This window comes from Mus pahari, chromosome 3 (assembly GCF_900095145.1).
Source record: "Mus pahari chromosome 3, PAHARI_EIJ_v1.1, whole genome shotgun sequence".
In the NCBI taxonomy this organism is placed as follows: domain Eukaryota; kingdom Metazoa; phylum Chordata; class Mammalia; order Rodentia; family Muridae; genus Mus; species Mus pahari.
In genome coordinates, this window is record NC_034592.1 from 117,618,557 (window position 1) to 117,641,360 (window position 22,804).

The 22,804-nt window shown below is 38.7% G+C and overlaps 1 protein-coding gene across 1 annotated transcript in view; it reads right to left on the minus strand.

The window, feature by feature from the left end:
- Tmx4 (thioredoxin related transmembrane protein 4) overlaps nt 1–10,886 on the minus strand; it is a 34,981-nt gene extending 24,095 nt beyond the window's left edge. The window contains exons 1-2 of the mRNA XM_021193608.2: nt 10,590–10,886; nt 6,517–6,632 (exon numbers count right to left, since the gene is read on the minus strand). Of these exons, the coding sequence (XP_021049267.1) occupies nt 6,517–6,632; nt 10,590–10,753 (280 nt within the window). The 5' untranslated portion in view covers nt 10,754–10,886. The remainder of the gene's footprint in view (nt 1–6,516; nt 6,633–10,589) is intronic.
- Nucleotides 10,887–22,804: the final 11,918 nt, after the last annotated feature.

A 22,804-nucleotide genomic window follows, 5' to 3' on the forward strand; every position in this document is an offset into this window, starting at 1 on the left:
AATCTGTTGGTGGCCTTTTTGTCTTGTTGACAGTGTCTTTTGCCTTACAGAAGCTTTGCAATTTTATGAGGTCCCATTTGTCAATTCTTGATTTTTACAGCACAAGCCATTGGTGTTCTGTTGAGGAATTTTTTCCTCTTAAACAAAAGAAAAACCAAGAAAAAACACCAAAAACCAAAACTAAAACCAACCAAACAAACAAAAAGCAAAAAACCAACAATAACATTCTATAGTCATAATCTTACATTGGTAGAGATCTTTGTATTTTGATATAAAACTAAGGTTATATTTTGTTTCGTTGGTACAGAATTTTTATATTGATACAGGTTTAAAGTTTTCATTGGCATAAATATTTATACAACTGATACAAACTTTAAGATTAATTTGTTATTACATAATATAATGTATGTTTCAGTTCTTATATAGGTATTATGCTTATACAACTCATTTAAGAATACAAGGTTTAGCCCAGTCCTTTTAATAGCTGCTATTACAGATGTTTTAGGATAATTAAGCGACGCAAGTGAATATCCAGTCAATATAACTCATAGTCATATTAAATACTTGTCTGGATTATCACAAAAATATATATCCTGAGTTATACAGAAAACAGGTAGCTGGAGACAGGCAATGTTTCCTTGTTCAGATGTGCTATGAATACATAGATGGTCCTCAATAATCTGGAGACTCATAGAATACAGCATTTAAAGATGTTTTTATTAACTTAAGGGCTTTTTGACACTGAGGCATGTCAACTCCTGCCAGCACCCCATTATACTTCAAAGATGATGATGAGCATCAAAAGCCTCCACGTGGCATTGCTTCAATTGTGGCAAGCGAGCCACTAGGCAAAGAAAATGCGCTAACTTCATAGGCATGCAGACTGTTATCCAAAAAAGGCAAATGGCTCCAAGGAAGCTGACTGTCAACCTCTGCCAATACAGGGTGAGCAAGTTCTTCATAATCCCTGTTTTACAAAAGATTTATCAGATATTCTGGGCCAGAAGGCTGAAGATAGCTTCTCCAACGTGACAGGATTTTCCCTGTCCAATCACACTAAAATATTAGTGGAGCAGGAGGCCTGTGGTTGGACAAGTAAAAGGGAAGTGGAGGTAAGAGTTGCAGAGACAGAGTGTCTCAGGACAAAGAATATGGCCAAGATGGAGGTGGATGTGAACCAGCTTGGTTTTAACCAGCCACAGGTAATTATGATATCATAAAGGTTAGAATATTGGGATAATTTGTCTAATCTAGGTGGGCAGCTTGTGTTTATTGTGTAGGCATCTTGATATTATTGTGTAGGCATCTTGTGTATTGAGAGCCTGATATAAAAATCTGACTGGTTAACTATAAGTTTTAAGAGTTTTGATTTTACCAGGTTACTGGATATTGTGATATCTAACCACAAGGTTGACAGTTCTATTTGGTTACTGGAAAGTGGGACCGCAACCTACAGGGGTTTATGGCTGAGACAGAACTAGAAGATCCAGGGACAAGTGAACCAGAGCGATCTGGCGCTGAGAGATCAGGTGCTGTGGGAGCAGGCTAGAGAGAATAGCCTGGCGGAGCCAGTGTTGGAACTGAGGCGGGTGCCAGTGCTGGGCTTAGTGGGGGAACAAGCCGGCTGGCTACTTTTATTTCAATTTTAAAAAAACTGCAATCATTTTAAAAGAGGGATCCTCAGGTGAGAAAATACCCCTGCAAAACTCGCCTATGTACAAACCTGTGGTGCTCTTTTTTTTTTTTTTTGATAATTGATATGGGAGGTGAACTAACCTCACTGTGCTGGTAGCTGTGTTGATAGACCAGGGTGCTTTAAGAAAGTAGGCTGAAGAAGCGATGAAGCAAATCTGCAAGCAGCACCCCTCCACAGCTTCTGCTCTAGTTCTTGTTCTACCTTCCATGAGTGATAGACTTATAAGCTATAAGATGAAATAAGCCCTTTCCTCCCCAAGTCACTTTTGCCTTGGTGATTTAGCACAGTAATAGAAACTCTTAACTAATATACCCATGATCTTTAAGAAAGCCTATAAACCTAGTACTTCTTTAGGATAAACTCTGGTGGAATCAAATTCTGATTAGTCATTGGTACCCTAGGAAGAGGAAGAGGTTGCCTAATCTACCCCTAGAGCAAAACTTCTGTGCTTTCTCAGAATTAAAATGTGAAATTTAGAAGGAGGACTGGAGATATAGCTCATGCAGTGGTTTTCTACCACATGTGAGGCACTGGGTTCAATCCCCAATACCACTCTCCTCTGACACCACCCTCTCAGGAAAAGGGAAAAAGGAAGGAAGAAAGGAAGGAAAGAAAAGGAAGGAGAAGGGGAAAGGGGAAACAGGGGAAAGAGGGGAAAGAGGAGAAAGGGGGAAAGGGGGAAAAGGGGAAATGGGAAAAAACAGGAAAGGGGAAACGGGAAAAAGGGAAGGGAAGGGAAGGGAAGGGAAGGGAAGGGAAGGGAAGGGAAGGGAAGGGAAGAAAAAGAAGTACACTCCTAAACCTGCAAAGAGAAAACAAAGTTTGGACATAGTCTTCCAAAATTTCTACTTTTCTACTGTAACTTCTGCTTTAAAATACTACTACAGCAAAGCTTTAAAAAGAACATAAATCTTTTTGTGTGAGGCCACTTCAAGTTATTAGTTTTCAAGATACTTTCTAATGGGAACAACTTAACCAAAACACTGCCACAGAATTTTGAGCTTAATTTAGAAAAAAATAAACGTAGGGTATTAATCCAGAATATTTAAGATTTTAATTCCATATCATAAAATTCATCTAAAACTCATTTTAAAGGAGAACTAAAAGCTTAGAGGAAGGATGAGATCATGTCAGGAGCTGTACTGTGATATGCAAAGGCAAGAGCAATCAACTCCTGAGGTTAAGTCAGCGTAGATAAAAGAGTACACAAGTGGAGATCTGAAACAATACAGATTTTATATAAAAATATTGAGTAATCGTCTCATGAGTGGTATTATTTTAATTGCTCAGTCAGAATATTGATTTTGTATAAAGTATTAAGGATGATTTCAGGTAAGATGTCCTCTCTACATCAGTTGATAGATACTAGGCTTTTTCAAGTTCCTGAATACTGTAAATAGAACAGCAATGAACATGAATAAGCAAGTATCTCTATAGTAAGACAGAGTCCTCTGGTTATATGCCCACGTGGTATAGCCACATTATGTGTTAAACCTATTTCTAGTTCTTTGAAATCCATGCTGACAGTAGGTACACAGGTTTGCATTCCATCAGCAGTGAGTAAGTACTCCTTTTTCCCATGCCAGCATTCATGATCATTTGTTGTTTTGATCTCAGGCAGTATGAGTAATTAAAATGAAATTTTAAAGTAGTTGCATTTCTCTAGTGACTAAAGATGTTTAATGCTTTTAAAACTGCTTCTCAGTCATTTGTGAAATGACTTTTTCTTTTTTGAAAACTATTTAGCTCCATTACCCCAACCTATTGACCTCTCTACCTCTCTCCCTCTCTCTCTCTCTCCCCCTCTCCCTCTCCCTCTCTCTCTCTCTCCTCTCTCTCTCTCTCTCCCTCTCTCTCTCTCCATCTCTCTCTCTCCTCCCCAACCCGTGTGTGTGTGTGTGCGTGTGTGCGTGCGTGCGTGCGTGCGTGTGTGTGTGTGTGTGTGTGTGTGTGCAGTTGGGTTTTTTTGTCACTGTTTTGTTTTTTGAGTTCTTTGTATACAAACGCTGACAGACATATATCTGGTAAAGATTTTTTTCTCTGTTCCAAACCTGATCCTTCATGCATATCTTCTCAAAACATCTTATAACTCATCTATCAGGAAATCCTAGTCTCAAATCCAAAAATTTAATCATTATGGCTTCTAATCCACATGGTCTTAACACTAACTTACTGAACTAATCTCTCAAGTATACTTACTACCTCTTTCCATTTCTGAGCCCTATCATTGTTTTCACATATCAACTAAAGGAATTCTTTTAAAATATAAGTCTTGCCAAGTATCTACTCAAATCCTCTAGCACTATCCTTCCAACTATACTTTGTAAATGCACACTTGATCCCATGGCCAACAAGACTACTTTGGTTCCTGGCTATCCTCAGCCCACTGGCCATACTATTTTTCAAAATAGTCCAACTGGCACATGGTATTTGCTCTGCCTGGAACATTCTTCCCTCAAAGACTGATGAAGTCTGCTGTCTCCCTTTATCAAGATCTCTTCCTGTTGGTAAGCAGACCTTCCTTGCCGTTTATATCTTAAAAAGAAACAAATGAAGGAAGGAAGGAAGGGAGATTGGTTGGTTGGGAGGGAGAAAGGAGATACTTTTATCTGTTTTTTCCCTTTGTTTTTATTATTATTTATTCCCTTCATTAGAATGTAAGCTGAATAGGAGTTATAGCTGTCTTTCTTAGCCATTTCTAAATCATTTGTACCTAAACTCAAATATCCAGGATTACTTCTAAGCCCTATTAAAACATTAGTAAAAGCATTAAACTAGTAATTGAAAGTAAAATTATAAACTTGAAAAGACCATAGACAGTAAAATACAATCATGTATCACTTAAAGATAGAGACATGTTTCGCAAAACCCATTTTCAGATGGTATGTTGTTTTGTGAATAAAACAAAATACCGTTACACTAGCTAAGGTGTGTCTATGTTTACTACATTCCCTGGAACTGGGGCTACTATGGAACTAGAGACACGGACAGTTGTGAGGCACCATTGGAAGCTGGAACTAACTAATCCTCTGCAAGAGCATTAAGTACTCTTAACTAAATCATTTCTCTAGCCTCTCCTGCAATTTTTGATTTAGTAATTGCAGTTAAGTTTTTATAATATAAAAGAATCATAGGTGGGTCTGGAGATATGGCTCAGTGGTTTAGAGCATGTGTTGCTCTTGCAGAAGACCTAGGTTCAACTCCTGACACCCACATCATAGCCCACAAACACCTCTATTTCCAAATTCAGTGGATCTGATGCCTCTTTTGACCTCCAAGGGTACCAGACATGTACATAATGCACAGATGTACGTGTAATCAAACTATTCATACACATAAAAGCTATTCATACACATAAAAACTATTCATACACATAAAAATTTTTAAGGAATCTTAAAGAGTTTTCCCTTAAAATGTGTCCTAAAATATCAATTGTTTCTTTACTATTATAGATGCCACAAGGAAGAGTTATTTTTCCTTCTTTGCTAAGTATTCCAAGTACTGTCAGTTTACATTTACATAAAACAATGTGGCAGAAGTAAGAATTTTTAAAATACTTCATAATACATTTTTCTTTATCCTTGATCTACAGGCAATGGAAAAAATATCAAAAATTCTACATTTAAGATGGAAATCTATTAAATTAAACATTAGAATTATGAATCTATCACTAGGCTATTTATCTAACTTAAATCATACTGAACTCACAAGGAGATACTAAGGGACTGAAATGTGAATAGGATAGCTGCATTTTAAAGAAATCCATCATAAATTATGTCTAATGGGTCTAACACAAGTTTACACTGAACGCCATCTACTAAAACATGAAAACAAATTGTGGTAGTTTGTTCCTCTTATAAATGGATGCAGTAGCTAAAAATAGAATTCTAGTGCATAAAAATACTAAAAATTGAAAACATCTATATTTTAAAGTTTTCTGTCATGAAACCCAACTTGTGTTTTTATGTATAATAGTTATTTTTAAACTAAAAATAGTAACATATTCTGTTTATCTTTTCAGAATTTAAAATTACCTCATATCTCACAATGAAGGAAAAAGTAATTATTTTTATTTACAAATTATAGCTAACATAGTCACATGGAATGACTTAGGAAGCTACCAGTCTAAAACCCCAAATGATGTATCTATTAAAACAAGAACATCACAAAGAGAGGTGGGAAGGTGTTTCTTCATATTTAATGTATTCAGTGTTGCTAAGCGTTCAGCTTAACTTCACAAATGGTGCCACTCAGAGCCTTCTGATGAAATGCAACATGAAGTCACAGCTACCTGTGGAGTATTCTTTCTATATCCTGAACAGAATCACATCTCTACAGCAAGCGTCCAGTTTATAGAAAACTGGAGATTAAGTTATTCACATAGAAAATATCTGTACATCATCGACTATTCTCTTAAGTGTGCCATTAAAAAGAGAGGATAATTCCAAATTATCCTTAGAGAAACTAAGAAACAACAAAACTCAAGTTATGAAACTTGTTTGGATCACAATTCAAAAAAAAATATAAAAAACATGGGAAACCAGAGTTAACATGTTAAAAACATGATGAGTAAACTACCATGATATTTACAACTTATTGTATCAACAAATAGTAATAATAATAAACATGTATGTATCTATATGTATACATGTGTATAAATGTGTAAACACCCACATACATAGACATAAATACATCAAAATGTAATCTATTGCTTCTAGCTGGTATGTTCAACATCCTACTTGGCAAATCTTCTACATACATGAAAATTTCTAAGTAAGCAGTTGCTAAATGTTCCCATCTATAGATCACATTTACAGTACCTGGTTCTTGAATGACATCCACCTTTCCCACACTGATCTGAAGTGTTTCTCCATTCTTTGCAAAAGTCTCCCATTCAGAATCAGTCTGCTGGCAGGATGGACACCATGGAGCATAACTGTAAAACCAGAAGAACTAATCAACACAAAATATGTGGAGTAAAATCTATAAACAAAATTAATAGAACATTTGAAGATAAATTCTTAACTAAAGAGAATAAAAGCAAGCTTTCCAAAGTTATTTGACATAGAAACACAAGAGTGTATTATCCCCCTTATGATTTTATATACAAATATTAATTCTATTTAAAATTGGGAATATTTTCAAAATAATCTCAACATACGTTTCCTCCATGTAATTTTTAAAAATAAATGAATTTAGTTTTATCCTCTAGCTTTGATCTGAAGCAAATATGTTCCAAGCACCCAAAGTAAAATAACGTTCAAGGATGTGCCATTACTAGCCAAGCCAATTTCAGATCTCTCAATTCTACAGAAACGATGGCAGAGGCCAGAGACCTGTCACTACTGGGTCCCCTAGTGTGTTTCCAAGTACATACTTGATAAAGTTCTTAACTTTTCCAAAGAAAAAAGAACTACTCAAATACTTCTTAAAACTGAAAACATTAAGAGTCTGGGCCTTAAAGCCATAACTCTGCTTTTTACATGTACTGTTCAGCTAGAAACGGGTAATGACCTCTCATAAAAGCCTGCAGAGAAAGAAATGTCTGTGCTAAGACCTAAGGCAAACAGTCAAGAAAGGATTAACAAATGCTTCAATCTAAGCAGGAAAATGGTGTACAAGAAGAATCTAGCACTGAGTAAGAGAAGCTGAAAATATTTTTCACAGGCTTAAAGAAAACAAGGACTAGGGAGATATAGCTTACTGGGTAAGAGCACTGTCGTATAAGCATGCAGGCCTGAGGTTCAAATCCCTAAACCATGTGACATAACAGGAGACAAGTGTTAAAAAAAACACAAAAAAGTTAGGAAGTAATTAAATGAAAGGTAGTATATATAAACCAACAAAAAGAAAAGATAGCATCAGAAAGTGTTTAAGGATAGCAACCAATTACAGAGAGAGAGAAGAAATGGGAAGTAACACTATAAAATAATACATAAAAATAAATGAGAGGGAAGGAGAGTATATAAAAAAAAAACCCTAAAATGAAAGAAATTCAAATAGTAATAGTCATTTTGCAGCTTTGTAAAACAAATTCACTTTAACTGGTATTTCTCAAATAAATGTTTACACAAATAAAAACTGAAAATTCAAGTCCAAGGATCACAAACATTGATTTTTTTTAAGAAAAATACAAAGAAAACTTCACTAATTAAATTTTGTAATAATTTTTCATGTCTCAAATCACCAAACATTGCTAAGACTTAAGAGCAAATGCCAATATAGGCATGAACTGTATCTCAAGAGCTTGTCCCAAAGAGTGGTAGTGTATATGAACAAATGAAGAATAATAATTTAAAATGATGTCAAAATTTTACCAATATGATCACAAAGCTTTCTAAATCACTTCTTTACAGAAAATTTTTACATTTTATCTGCAGTCCTAATAATCTCGAAATATAAACGCACCATCTGAAAAAGCACTGACTTGAGCAGTCATATAAGCATGTGTAATACATGAAATATTAGTGTATGTGTGTGTGTACATGTTTGTATGTGGTTATACATATACATGCATGTGTGTACATATGTGTGTAGGCCAAAGATCAATACTGGTGTCTTCCTCAATTGCTATCCAACTTATTTTTTTTGAAACAGGATCTTTCACTAAGCTCACCTGTTGAATAGGGTAGCTGAGAAACAAGTATCAGAGGTTCTCCTACCTCCAGCTCCCCAGTCAGAATCATAGACATGGCTAACCGTACCTTGTTTCTACATGGTTGTTAGGGAGCTGAACTCAGCTGCTTATGCTTGTGTGGCTTCTCTCTTATACACATTCAAGAGTAGCTATTTTGAAAGAACACTCCAAAATGTATTTATAGTAGGGCTATAGTGGTTATGAGAATACAAATAGAAGTTTTGAAGTTTTCTAAGAAATGAGGAATGTAATCCAGCAACACAGGAAAATAGATTTAAAAAAAAAAAAAAAAAAAAAAACTACAAAAAGTAAACCAGTATCTTAGTCATTATAAAAAAAAAAAAAAAAAAAAAAACAGGAGGCACAGTAGCTCTTTTGAACCAGTTTCTGGTATTCAGAAAGAAACTGAATGTAATAGCTTAAGTTCCTCCCTTTCCATCCTCACTTCCTGCCTACCAATTCTGAAGCATTTTTTAAGACAAAATGCTTTTAAAAAGAGAGAGAGAAGAAACAATTTTACATATATATATGTGTGTGTGTGTTTGTGCATATGTGTGTATGTATGAATGTATGTATTATGTATGTATAAAATGCAGCTAGACACATAGCAAGGCCTAGGGATGGATTATAACTATCTAGGTTGGGTCATTTTAAAACAGTAAAATAGGAACCATCCAGGAGTTGTTAGTCAGCACTAAATTAGAAGCTTACTGGGACTTACAATCATCTCAGTTTTATTGTTCTTATTTCTTTTCCTTAAAAAAGCAAAAAAATAAAATTAAAAAAAAAAAAAAAAAAGGACCCACTAAGGCGTTAACAGCAGCATCAGATCTGAGGCCTTTTCACAGGGACTGTTTTCACACTTCACATAAAACAGTCTAACCAGAAAACCATCTATCTAGATAAACACCTGAATAAGAACCTCTGAAATGATAGTAAGATCTATAGAAATAGCTGACAAAAAGCTGTTTCTCAAAGCTCTGAAATACTGCCAGCTTACTGTTTTTAACTCTAGCACTCAAGAGGCAGTGGCAGGCTGATTTCTGTGACTTGGAGGCCACTCAGGTCCAGTCTAGCCAGAAATACATAGTGATACTGTAGTATCAAAAAAAAGAAAAAGATGTTTCTCTCAAATAAGATATGACCTCATTTCCATCCAAATAGGTTATTCATATCCATAGCCTTATAGTTTTACTGATTTGATGATTTAACAGGAGTACTGCATTTTGAGGTCTAGATGTCTCCATAGTTTGAGGGAATAAGTACCCATTGTGTTCATTAATTTACATATTTTTTACCCTGATTTCAGGTATCTACTTACAATCTGAACTGAAGAATTCAAAATGTGCCCTTGGATAAATTTTTTTTAAAAATACAATTTTGAGAATATCTATATCCTCAACATAAAATTAATTACCAAATGGTAGTGATAAATCTGTATTACCTGAGACCACCAGTTATGGTAATGTGGTCTCATAAATTATGTTCGCATACATTTTTCATTTTCCCTGGATGCCCATGAGTCTATGAAGCCTTTTCAGATGACTGTCCCCTCCCTGGTATTAATTTTATATTACAATCAACATAAATCCCTTCTCTTTGTCCGGACAGCTTCACATAACCTTCAGGCATGGCACTATGCACCACTTACAGACTTCTGTTGTTCAAGGGGGACTACTTGTTATTGACCTTTATGCCATTGGCGCAATCCAATTATGATACTGACTCAAAAGTCCTACCTCTAAAAATTATGGCGTCGGAATTTAATTTCTTTTTTAATTAAGCCACCCGTGTTTATGCTTTTGCCCCACAATGACATCTCAAGGTCTTCGAAAGGAAAAGTGGTATTTCATACAAACTGGTCTTCCTTCCCTGTTGCAATGGTTTATTTCAACACACCTTACCTAGCTGTATGCATCCCTTGAATAGCTGCTCCTTTTCTAATATGGCTATACCTCTGAGGACTTGTGGTTTTCTTCCCCCTTTCCGACTCCTCCCCCTGGTGAACTGCCTCCTCCATTTCTAAAACACTTCTGGCCTAATGCAATGGTGAAAGCGGCTCAGGATGCAGGCTTTGCTTCTGAATCCGCAGCCTGACAGCGCAGGGCAGGCCATGTGCGCATGCTCACTGCGCAGGCCGCAGCCCGCCACCGCAGGTGCGGGCCGGCAGGGACGTCGCGGCCCGGGTCTAGCCCGGGTCAGGACGACAGGCACCGCGAGGACCAAGCGACGTGCGGGGCGGGTGGGGACACTCACAATTTCAGCATCCACTCGCCCTCCATCACCAGCGTCCAGTTGGAGGCGGTCATGGGCTGCACACGGCTCTCCTCGGCCGGCAGCCCGGCCTGCTCGAGACCCTCCGCCGCTGTCGCCGCGAGCCAGGCGGCCAGGAGTACCGGGACGCAGAAGCCGCCTGTCATGGTGGCGCCTGTGAGGTAGCTCGGCTCTCTGAGGGCGGGGAGCAGTGGCTGGGCTTCTCACCGCAAGCAACCGCCTTCACAGAGGTCTGAGGAGAGGCCAACCCGCCTCGGCGCCGCGATCCCGGCCACGCCTGCCGCGCCTCCCTCAGCCTTTTATCGGCACGCCCGGCGAGGCCACGCCCAGCCACCCTGGCCACGCCCCCAACGCACTGCGGGAAGGCGGTTGCCAAAGCAACCGTCTGCAGTTTCCCAAGGCAACGGCCTGCTCTTCCTGCTGACTGGCTGAAAATACACAGATGACCCAATGCTGTTTAACCGACTGCTTGCTGTTTCTCTAAAGGGAAACGTGGCCATTGGCTAAACAAACCCATCCCCCATTTCATGTTAACACAAATATCCAAGAATTGTGGAGTGGACCATGGCGACTGGGGGGAGGGACAATTTAAAAGCTCTCTGCATGCACACACTACTGGAGCAGCCTTGGCCAAACTGATAAAACTAGATTAATGATAAATCTAGATAACGCAGCCTTTAAAAAAATATTTTTAAAAAAAATTTTATAGACTTTTAAAATACATGTATTAATAAAATGTTAATGTTCGTGACTATTGCTACTTGCAGTGAAATGGACCCCATTTTTCTTCCAGGTGCAATTTTGTCAGACCTAGAATCAGAGTCATACATAATTTCTGTGTATTTATAGATTACACATTAGGTGAATCCGTACCCTGGAACGATCACACCTTGATGTAACACAATGAGAGGGCCCATGAGCTTATTTAGGTGTCTAAATTGTAAAATTCAGTGGTGCAGCTAATATACCTACAAATGTGGTTTCTGTTCCTAGTGTAAAAACACAGCTATGTAACTCAGAGTACTTGAGAGTCCTTAAGGTCAGCCTCTAGTCAGTCATATAGGAAAGATCAATTTTGCATGCAGAGGTGTGGTCTGCATAAAATGTTTTAGTGTGCACATTGAGCCTACAATGCTGTTAGAAAGCATTTCACTGTGCTCATAAAATATTTATAAACAGGAAATCTATCATTTTCAGTGTAGCATTTTTAGCACAGAGAGAGAGACAGAGAAAGAGACAGAGAAAGGGAAATGAATGGAATGCTTAGAATTAACTGACTTTAGAGCATTTAGGGTGCTGAAGGTACAAAGAGCAAGAGTGATGCAAGTCTACTCAGTGTTGAAGCTAATCTCATCTTTTTCAGCTATATATTAGTTGGTAAGTTGGTTAAACCACTTTGGCTCCCAGCGGGTCCCACCAGTGAACCCGCCCAAGAGCTCTCTGGATTCGCGAATGAAAGACACGTGTACGTCAGCTTGATTTTGATATGCCTTGACTAGTTCAATGGCTGAACACTTCTAAATCTCCCCGGAGCCAGCAAACACTCTCCTCCAGTATTCCAGGCTTAACACCTCCTAAATTCATATTTTATCTTTGCTTCCCTGGCTCCTTCTGGGCAGCCCCCTGTCTTTGCTGCCCAGGACACTTCTGGGCAGTCCTTCCGGGAACTATTTTCCTTTTTGTACCTACATTTCAGCCATTACTCCCTCCTGTCTGTCCTATCCCATCTCCTGGCAGTTCTCTCTTTCTCTTCCCTGTGTTCTTCCCCCAGGAACCTAGAAGTCCCGCCTCTTTCATCCTGCCCAGTGGTTGTCCATTGGCTCTTTATTGATCAATCAAAAGCCAATTGGGGACGGGGATCCTAGCATTTAGATGTGTTGATTCCCGATTTGGAGGGGCCAAATTTAAACAAAGCATTAGAACCAATTCTTAAGAAATGCCTCCTTTGCCTGCTATAGAAACTTTAGAGGAAAGTTCATGACCTGATAGTCTACAAGGAAAGGGTAGTTTGAATGAATGAGCTCCCTTCAGCTGCCTAGATGTCTTCCCAGAACCTCCATGTGTTTCACATAGGCAAAATACATATTTAATAATGATAGTTATTAGCATGTTAGCACTTCTTATAGGCTCCATCCAACAGTTACCTAGCAACAGCCAGCTAGGAGACTGGCTTGCTATAAAAAGACTATTTGGCCTTTCACAAGTTCCATCTTCTCTCTCTCTCTCTCTCTCTCTCTCTCTCTCTCTCTCTCTCTCTCCCCTCCAGGTGTTCCTGGCCAGCCTCTTATCTTCTTTATCTCTCCTCTCTCTGTTCTTCTCTGTCCCCTCCTTTTCTCTGCCTCTACTCCCTTCTCACCACCCCCTTCCTATGCCCCCAAATAAACTTCATTTTATACTAGACCCATTGTGTGACTGGTACTTCAGGGGGGATATAAGGCTCCCCTGCCCCCAAATTATGCCACATTGTATAAAACATGTCAATAGTCTATATAACTAAGCTGTTGCTCTCTAACTGACCATCCCAGGACTCGTTTCTCTTATTTCTGGAGGTTGTTAGATTGAACTGAATTGGGGTATTATTATCCTGTGTTCCTTTACATAGAGTCACAGGATTGGAGGCTGAGCCTACAGTTTGTTGAAATAAGCTTCATTTACACTAACTACTGACACCTGATAGGAATGGTTAGGAGCCCTGAAGCCTGATCATGCATCTCTTTTCTGTCACAGGGTCCACTTGGCTAACTTACACTTCTTCAAAGTATGGCACTTTCAGGGCTGCCCTGCTTACATTTCCTACAGCAAGAATTTCCCAAAGACAGGCCAAAGGCGCACTGCTCCTTAAACACTTGACCCAGAAGTCTGAGAATATCACTTCTACCACATTCTAGTAGGGGAAGGGGCAACGAATGCCAACCTAGAACCTCAAGGAGAAGAACTAGGCAAGACCCTTTAGTAAGAAGCAGCAAAAGACATTGCATCTATCTTTAATTTGTCAAAAAGACCCTTTAGAACAAGATGGCTCAGTGTGTAAAGGAGGGAACTTGCCTCCAAGCACGTGTGTGTGTGTGTGTGTGTGTGTGTGTGTGTGTTATGGATGAATTCAGTCTCTCCTTTTCATGATTCTCACGGGAGTAGTGTTGGCATTCTCTGTGTACTACAGGGGTGTATTTCCACAGACCAGAATGGATACTGCCTCTTTTCTTTGTCCATCTGTAAGCCGGCCCTGCCAGCTGCTATTTTGGGCAAAGAGAACTTGAGAATGTTATCTTCGAGCCTTTGGTTTGACATCGTATATTTAAACACTCAGCACTCAACTGAATTTTTGTTAAACTTCTTCAAAAAAAAAAAAAAAAAGATTCAGACAATATGGCAATATTTATATGAAGAAATCTGTAAGGATCTGAAATCTTTTGGACTCTGAACCATTTTTCCCTTGAGCAAGTGATATAAGAAAACAGACCTCTGAAGAGCTAAATGATAAACGCCATTTGTAGGAGCCTTCTTACATGGTTACCTGCCAAAGACTTGATATGATAGGCAACTTGAAACTTCTCAATGAGATGAGGAAAGTCACAAAACCCTATAATAATAGGGCACATCACTACTATACATTGGTTTTCCTATTGAAGATGATAAAAGTGATACAAAAAAATTAAGCAAGTTAAGCTGTGCTACAAAATTAGGTTGCAAAACACAGGCACTTAATTATGTAAACAGACTTTTCTATATGTCTTACAGGAACAGAGGATGAAAGGAGAACTTAAGAAGGATGCAGTAATATGTCCTAGAACTGACAGCAGGAGATGCCTGGTATGATGGAAATTTGCAGAAACGTACCATGATGAGTGACTGGAAACAAATCATAAAGAAACAAGAAGCCCAGGGTCCATGTTCTGATGAAAGAAGGTCAGCTTTCCTTCAACCCTAATGCAAAAGAAGAACTTCATATAAAAAATATATAGAAACCACCTCTATTCCTATGCATGGCTAAGAATTATTTCAAATGTGTAATCTAGACAAATATAGCAGCTGTCATAGTTTGAATGAGAATGACCCCCATAGGCTCATAGGCTTGAATACTTGGTAGAATTGTTTGAGCAGGATTAAGAGGTGTGGCCTTGTTGGAAGAGATGTGGCATGGGGATTGGCTGTGAGGCTTCAAAAACCTCATCATTCCAGGTGCCTGCTCTCTGTCTTTTACTTGCAGATAAAGGTTTGAGCTCTCAGCCTTTCTTGTGTCCATGCTTTTGTTCTGCCACCATGGACTCTAAACCTTCAAATCCCGAAGTCCGTTTAAACACTTGTATAAGTTACCTTAGCTATGATGTTGAATCACAGCAATAGAAAAGTAACCAAGACAACAACAAAACTATTTTTAATATATAACCTTGTAGGACATAGGAAAAATAAACCTATAGGACTTTTGCATCTATATCATAGATGAAAAGCCTCCCAAAAATAACATCTGTATCTAATGCTACATTATTCAAATTTTTACCAAGGTCCTTTCTAATAGAATTGAAAAAGACTATCTTAGAAGGTTATACTTAGCTGGGTACCATAGCACCCTGATATAATTCTAATAGTAAGGAGACTAAGGTGGGAAGCACTCAGATTCAAGACCAGTCAAGTCTCAAACAAACAAACATATATTAAATACAAATAAATGATTACAATAACAAAAAATGTAATGCATACAATTAACTAGAGGGGAATTGAAAATTTAACAGTGTAATTCTTGAGTCTCATGAACACTAAAATTAACCAAAAAGTTAAAAAAATGAGATTTTGGTATAGAAAATATTAAGTAGACAAATGAATTTGCATAAATATCCAAGATACACAAAATTACATATATGCATATTAATTAAATATATGTGTGATGGTTTGTATATGCTTGGCCCAGGGAGTGGCACTATTAGGAGGTGTGACTTTGTTGGAGTAGGTGTGTTACTGTGGGTGTGTTACTGTGGCTTAAGACCCTCACCCTAGCTGCCTAAAAGAGATGATTCTACTAGCAGCCTTCAGATGAAGATATAGAACTTTCATCTGTGCCTGTACCATGCCTGACTGCATACTGCCATGTTCCTACCTTGATGATAATGGACTGAACCTCTCAACCTGTAAGCCAGCCCCAATTAAACGTTGTCGTTGCCTTGGTCATGGTGTCTATTCGCAGCAGTAAAATGCTAACTAAGACAATATGCATTAAATATAAAATTTAAAATTTACTTATGTTAAAGATAATATAACACAATAAAGTAGAATCATGCAATGATAAAAATACCACAAAAATAATAAATAAATAGATAGGTAAATAAATAAATGAACAAATCTCAGGTGATAAATTCATAAAGATAATTTCAACTCATGTGAAACAGACCTCAGATCTAAGAGACCCATAGGGAAGCTATACAACACACACTATTTCAACTCTAAGTTTTTTCTCTTTTAGCTCAGACTTTCTCCATGACCAAGTAGGAATAAAGAATTGAACCACACCACAAACAGCTTTTTCCTAATCCACAGGAACACATGCCAGTTCAGCTTGTTAGTCCTTTAGTCAGAATAAATCATAAAACTATGCCTACTGAGTTTTATGGAGAAAAACATTGCTCTTTCATGGAAATTAATAAATAACAAACACAATGTTGTCCATAAATACTGTCATCTCTAATCCATGTGGGGAATTGGACTAACCCACAGCAGTGTTAAACAGTCTCTACATTTTATATCTCTTCTTCAGATCCACTTTTGACAAATCTAAAATGTTCTTTTTGAGAGTTCCTACAAATCATGCAGGGACATAAAATCCAAATCCAGCCTAGAGCTGTGAAGTACAAATTTCTGCAGGAGATGGGTATTGGAAAGCTGCCAGTGCACTCTGTGGGCCGGGAAAGCATATCTGATAGTTGCTAATACTTACTGATTCTCTGCGATTCCTTTCAGGACAGAACCCACTGCTATCAGAGGCATCCATGTGTAAATTCCTCAGCAGTAGCATCACAACATTCCAGCTGCCTTCCTCCACTCCACGATTATGCTCACTGGTGGCATAATATCTGGGAATCTGCCATGTGTGTATTTATTTTTTTAATTCAGCTAAATGAAAACAGCAAAGGCAAATGTTGTAAATGAAAGATAAATAAAATGAAAATCTTTAGCATACACAAATTATTTATGTTTGGTACAATAACTACCATGTCCTTCATACCAGAAGATACAACTGCTTTTTCTAATGCCAAAAAAGTTATGAACCATAAGCTGTTCACAAGCCTGTGCTGGTCTCTGTTAGACCCCAGAAGGACAATTCTCTGTGCATAGGGACATCACATTAAATAATGAGCTTTAAGTATCCAGAAAATGACATCATGGAGAGGTAGAGAGATGCTGTGTGGGATCCTGAGATGGCTGGCAAGCTTTAGTCCCACGTCATTCAGTGGCGTGGAACAGTTCATAATGAGAGCATAAAGTGGAAAATACTGAACTTCAGCCTATGCTATTATACTTAAGGAGCAGATGAAAGGGAGTGCAGAGAACATTTTGGATGGAGAAATAACCTAAGACTATGGGGTAAGAAGCACAGGGTTTGCCTCAAACTAACAATGCCAACAGACAAGGAAATTAATCTTGTTCCTTATGAGCCATCCTTGTTTGTCTTTCAACATTTGATGGTTAGGAACTCATGACCTGTATTTATTCACATAACACATTTATTTGGGATTTATTTTTCCCAAAGAGAAGAAAGGACATCATCCATCCATTGAGTATACCACTATGCTCCAATGATATAACATACAATACCTGAAATAATTCTTGTTTTGGTTTTATTTGGTTTTATTTTATACACCCTATTTTAGGACATATTCCTTGATATTTAATCCAAATATTTCAAGCCAAACATAAGACTTCATTTTCCTTACATTTCATTAAATGTAGAAAACAATTGCTCACTGATGAAAACTTTGTGTTTCTAATTTACCCTTTGTCCCTACGGCAAGCTTCTCCCCTTTTGTTTTTACATATGATTTTGAAAACCAACATTAGACACTGATAATAATAGGGACACTCCATACTAGTAGCCAAGATTTATTACAATAGGTTATTAATCAAATTAACTCATAAAAGGATAGCTATTTTTTACCTGCTCAAACAAGGAGCAAAATTTCATCTTTCACTAATCTGTGCACCTTGTACAATCCATATGAAGATCTTAATAGTACTAAAATTTTGGTTGTAAAACATATATTACAGAATGTGCAGCTCTGACAAGATTTATCTGTGGAGATGCTGAGATGGTCTGCTACCTGCCTTCTGAGGCTGTTTCCAAAAACTTGCTTCTAGAACAGTTTCAGGAATAACTTCTGATTCCTCACGGACTCAGTTCATCCAGCCTTTCAGACAGATCCAGTCAGAACTTAGTCAAGTCCTGAGCCTTCTAAGCATACAGAGACTGAATAACAGATACTAAAGCTAGCCTTCTTATGTCTAACCAATGTTTCTAATTTTCCTACCCCTCCCTACCCCTTTAAAATAATTTCATCACCCCAATTAAACAGGAAGAAGTTGTGGATAGTTGTCATTCCCATCTCTTGGATTTGGGTGTCTGGTTATGTTTATTTTATAAATTATAGATAGGTTGTCATTTTAAGGGATAATTTGGAAATGGTCATAATTTTGAACAGGGAGGAAATAGATGTTATAACTATGTTCAATGTATATCTGATAGAAAAGGCATTTTGAACAGACAAAAAGGGTGAGATGTTGTGGATTTGGTTTATTGTTTATATTATGTTAATGAGGTTCCCAAATTACAGGAGAAGTCACAAACCTGTGAATGAGGCACTGATGATCCCTATCCCCCACTGATTCTAACTGGTAAATAAGGTTGCCAGCAGCCAATGACTGGGTGGGGAGGCAGAGGTGGAATTTTGACATTCCTGGTCAAGGACTGCAAGGGAAGAGAACATCACCATTGCCAGGGAGGAGAAAGTCCTGGGCTCAGAAATGTAGGACAGAGAAACAGAGACACTGCCAAGATGTAAGAGTCTGGGGTCATGGCCCACAAGGGCTGCAGGCCTTGGTCCTTGGAGACCAGAGTGAAAAATAGGTTTTTGTAAGTAATAACTCAGGGATATTGGAGGGGAGAGTATATTAGCCTTGGGGAGTTTTGGAAGTGCCCAACCATTGTGCCATTCAAGGCATATTCAAATGGAAGACTGCAGGTGTGTATCTTTCATTAATGGATCCCAAACTCCTCCCCCCACTGGGGGAGTTAGAGCAGAGTAACTTTCAACTGCTTTATGTCTTAAGCACAGCGGTTAATAGAGAGAGGGAAAATACCACATATAGAAGTGCGAGGTTGACTTGTAAAGAAACAGTCACTCACATCTCTCTTGCCTTGTTTACAATGACTACATATACACCCCTATGGCTTTCAAAGTTACGTTTTTTAAAGAGGATAATTTTAAAAAGTAAAGTTTAAAAGTTAATTAAAATGGCATTAGCTGGATTGCATAATGCTCTTATTTAAAACATTTTCCTTTGGTACATGAAGCTGTTATGACAAATTATGTTATTGAGATTTAAAGAAGAAAGTGTATTGTTAAAATGAAAGAACACAAACTTACAAACATCCTGGCCCTGCATGAGCAGTCATTTCTTTGTAACATCATGATTGGCAACATATTTGGGGGTTGGGGGGGGGATATGCATAATTTCTGTAGGCAATTTTGATTTCCTAGTGAAGTTGACATTTTTCTTGACTGTCGACAGGAAAGGCAAACTTGGTCCCATAGAGAAGGGTTTCCTTCCCTCTTGATGTCTCCTGGATTTCTTTTCAGACTCCCCCTGCCTCATAAAACATATGATGCTGTATATGCACATGTATATGTGATGCTGTATATGCTGTATATGCTGCATATGTACAGACCTGCAATCCTATACTTGATTCAAACCTATGCTTTTGTGGTACTCATTAAACTGACTTCTTATAAAGTGTCATGAGAAACGTAACCAAAGAACACACAGGTTACATGATCCTCATTCCACTGTAACTTGTTCTCAGTTTCACAGCAGGTTACAGCAGTGCCTAAACCCTGATGAATCACAACACAACCTTTTCCTCAGGTATATCTGAATAAAAGGCAGCATGCATTAACAAACCCTGCAATATGAAGCGTGTTGTGCTGACAAGCTTTCAATGCCTGCCCCTGTTTCAAACAATAAAAATAAATCTACCAATTCTTAAAAATACCAGGTTTCCTATCCCAAAGGCCCAGAAATAATAGATAAGTTCTGTGATATTTATTTTTAAACATAATCATTTTCTCATAATCACTTATTTTTTTTTTTGCTATTCAAAATAGAATTCTCATGAAATCACTTAATAGATGATTAAAAACTCCTCTTTTGTAAATTAAGTGGCTTCTAAAGTCCCCTGTAGATAAAAGAGTTAGAAAACAGAGGCGACCTAATGGCTGGGATTTAGATGAACAATGGAAACTCTTTCTGAGGGAAAAACCATTCTTTATCTATGTAAGAAGACCATGCATATTGTATGCATTGCACACATTGTTCACATTGTACAGAAGTAACAACCATTCTTACATAGATAAATTTTCATAGAAAACTATGGGACCAAGGGTCCTCTACTAAAAAGGAGCTAGAAGTGCATTTGGGGATGTCTGGAGCATTTTGGGTTGTAGCCAGGAATAAGAAATATTATGGGCATGTGATGGGAAGAAGCCAAAGATGCCATTTAATATCCCATGATGACAGAACACTATCAATGAACACAAAGTCAAAAAGTCAAAGGAACTTAGTACTGCACACAAACGTTTACACACAGAAAGAACAAGTAGGTGAAGGCATGGAACATCACAGCACCACTGAGGTTCCTCACCTGGCTCTTGAAATCAGCAGGCTCTGCATCCCTTCTGGAAAAGATTTTGTCTCTAATTATGTAGCAATTACTTATGGGCTTGCCTTCACAGTTTATAGAACTCCTTAGTACTGCCCAAGTGTTCTGCTTGTCTTCAATTTCCTATGTATGGAATTTTATATGAATATAATGTTTGTTATATATTATTCTTAAAAATTTTAAGAATATTTTGTTAATTCTTTGTCAAGTATTTTGATCATATTCATCCCTCTCCTATTCCTCCAAGATCCACATCCCTTCTCTAACCAATCTGTGTTGTTGTTGTTGTTGTTGTTGTTGTTGTTGTAAAACTATTGATCCCAATTTATGTTTGGTGGTGGGGTTATCCATAGTGTGTAGGTGATCTACTATGGGATATATTCTTAAAGAAGACTAAGTGTCCCTCTCCTAGAAGGTATCATTTGCCAATAATAATAGCTCCTCATCTATGAGTAAGGCTTTTAACACCCCACCCCACCCCTGTTATTGAGATCCAGACCAATGAAAGGCTTTCTCAGGGGCCTGTTGAAAGAACAAAAGGAATCCAGGTCTGTGCCCTTGCCTAGGGCAAGACTTGGCAAGGCCTGGTTTGAGGCTGGAGCCCCAGGCTCAGAGAAGCTAAGGTTTTAGTGTCTGGGAACTTGACTTTACCTAGAGGAGACTGAAGTTATCAGTTCCAAGGCCATTGTGTGCTGTCTCTGTATCCTATGTCCCCCTGGTACAATACCACGTGATTAGCCTCCTACTGAGTTCATCCCATTGTATGATAGTTTTCTGCTGACTCTGTCCCACCCTCACCTCCCACTCTGCAAATAGTATATGATACTGTACTTCCTGTCAACTACTTGGAAAATAACAGTATGCTTGGTGTAAGACATAGCTCGTGCATGACTCCCTGATCCTACCTATTCTGTCTCCTTTGTTCAGGACCTTGTCACTAAAGAATGGCCTACTTGTCCATGTCAGACCACCATGCTGGAACTTTTTTTTTTTACTTCAACTAGTGTAAGTTTTACATATGCAGCCAGTTACTGTCTCTTCACATGTGGCACTGTCCTATTATGTCTAGAAAATACTGTTTTATTGTAGTTATCCATTGCCCCAACTCTATCCTGTCCCGTGGGACCTAGTTATTTCGTGGGTCAAGGAGGACCGAGCCTGAAAGAGAAATGGGCGGGAAAAAGAAGGGAGACCAAGCAAAGAGTTGTCAAGGTCTGTTTAATGAGCGCTGAACGCCTGGTTATAAGGCACACAGTGAGGGGAAATAGGGAGGGGTTGAGGAATGATCAAAAGAAACAGAGCAAAGGAAAAATGGGGGGATGCTGATTGCAGGCTTGAAACTTTTTGTGATTAATCTCAGAGTCCTGGCACTGCTGTTCTGGAATGCTGGGCAGCTTATCTCAGAGTCCCGGATCCTCCTTAACAGATCCAGGTGTTTGCCTTGTGAAGGAGGGGGTGACTGGGCTCCCAACAAAGGACCATTTGGCTCTCAGATGGGAGCTGCTGAAGGCCTGGTTGCTCTTAGCCTGGTCTCCCACACAGTTCTTATAATCTTTCTGCATATTCTTCTATGATAATGCCTAGATGTTCCATTTAGGGCTTAACATCATATTTTCTGCCTGTTAGCATTCTGTCTAAGTTCCACCCTACAGTTACCTGGCAACAGCCAGGTATGCCTGACTCACTATAAAAGGGGCTGCTTGCCCCCCCATCTCTCTTGCTCTCTTGCTCCTCTCTTGCTCTTGCTCTTCCCTTCCTCCCTCTCTCCCCATTCCTTTCCTCCCTCTTTTTCCATGTGCTCATGGCTGGCCTCTATTTCTCTTCTCTTCTCTTCTCTTCTCTTCTCTTCTCTTCTCTTCTCTTCTCTTCTCTTCTCTTCTCTCTTCTCTTCTCTTCCCTTCCCTTCCCTTCCCTTCCCTTCCCTTCCCTTCTCCTTCTCTCTCTCTTTCTCTCTATCTTTCCATCTCTCTTCGACTTTCTCTCCCTTTACTAGCCTCTTAACTCCCCTTCCCATACCCTAAATAAACTCTATTCTATACTATAACATCTAGTGTCTGGTCCCTCAGGGGGAAGGTGTAAGATTTGTGGTAGCTCAAAATGACCACGGTTGTAAAAAGTTAAATAGATCCCACCCAAGGAGGGGTGTCTGCCTGGGAGCAGTCTCCTGGCCTGAACCATCACCCTGCACCTTTCCTGCCTGAGGAGGGGTGTCTACCCGGGAGCAGTCTCAAGACCTGAGCCGGAAGGTGAGCCATCTTTGCTCCGGTGCACTGCC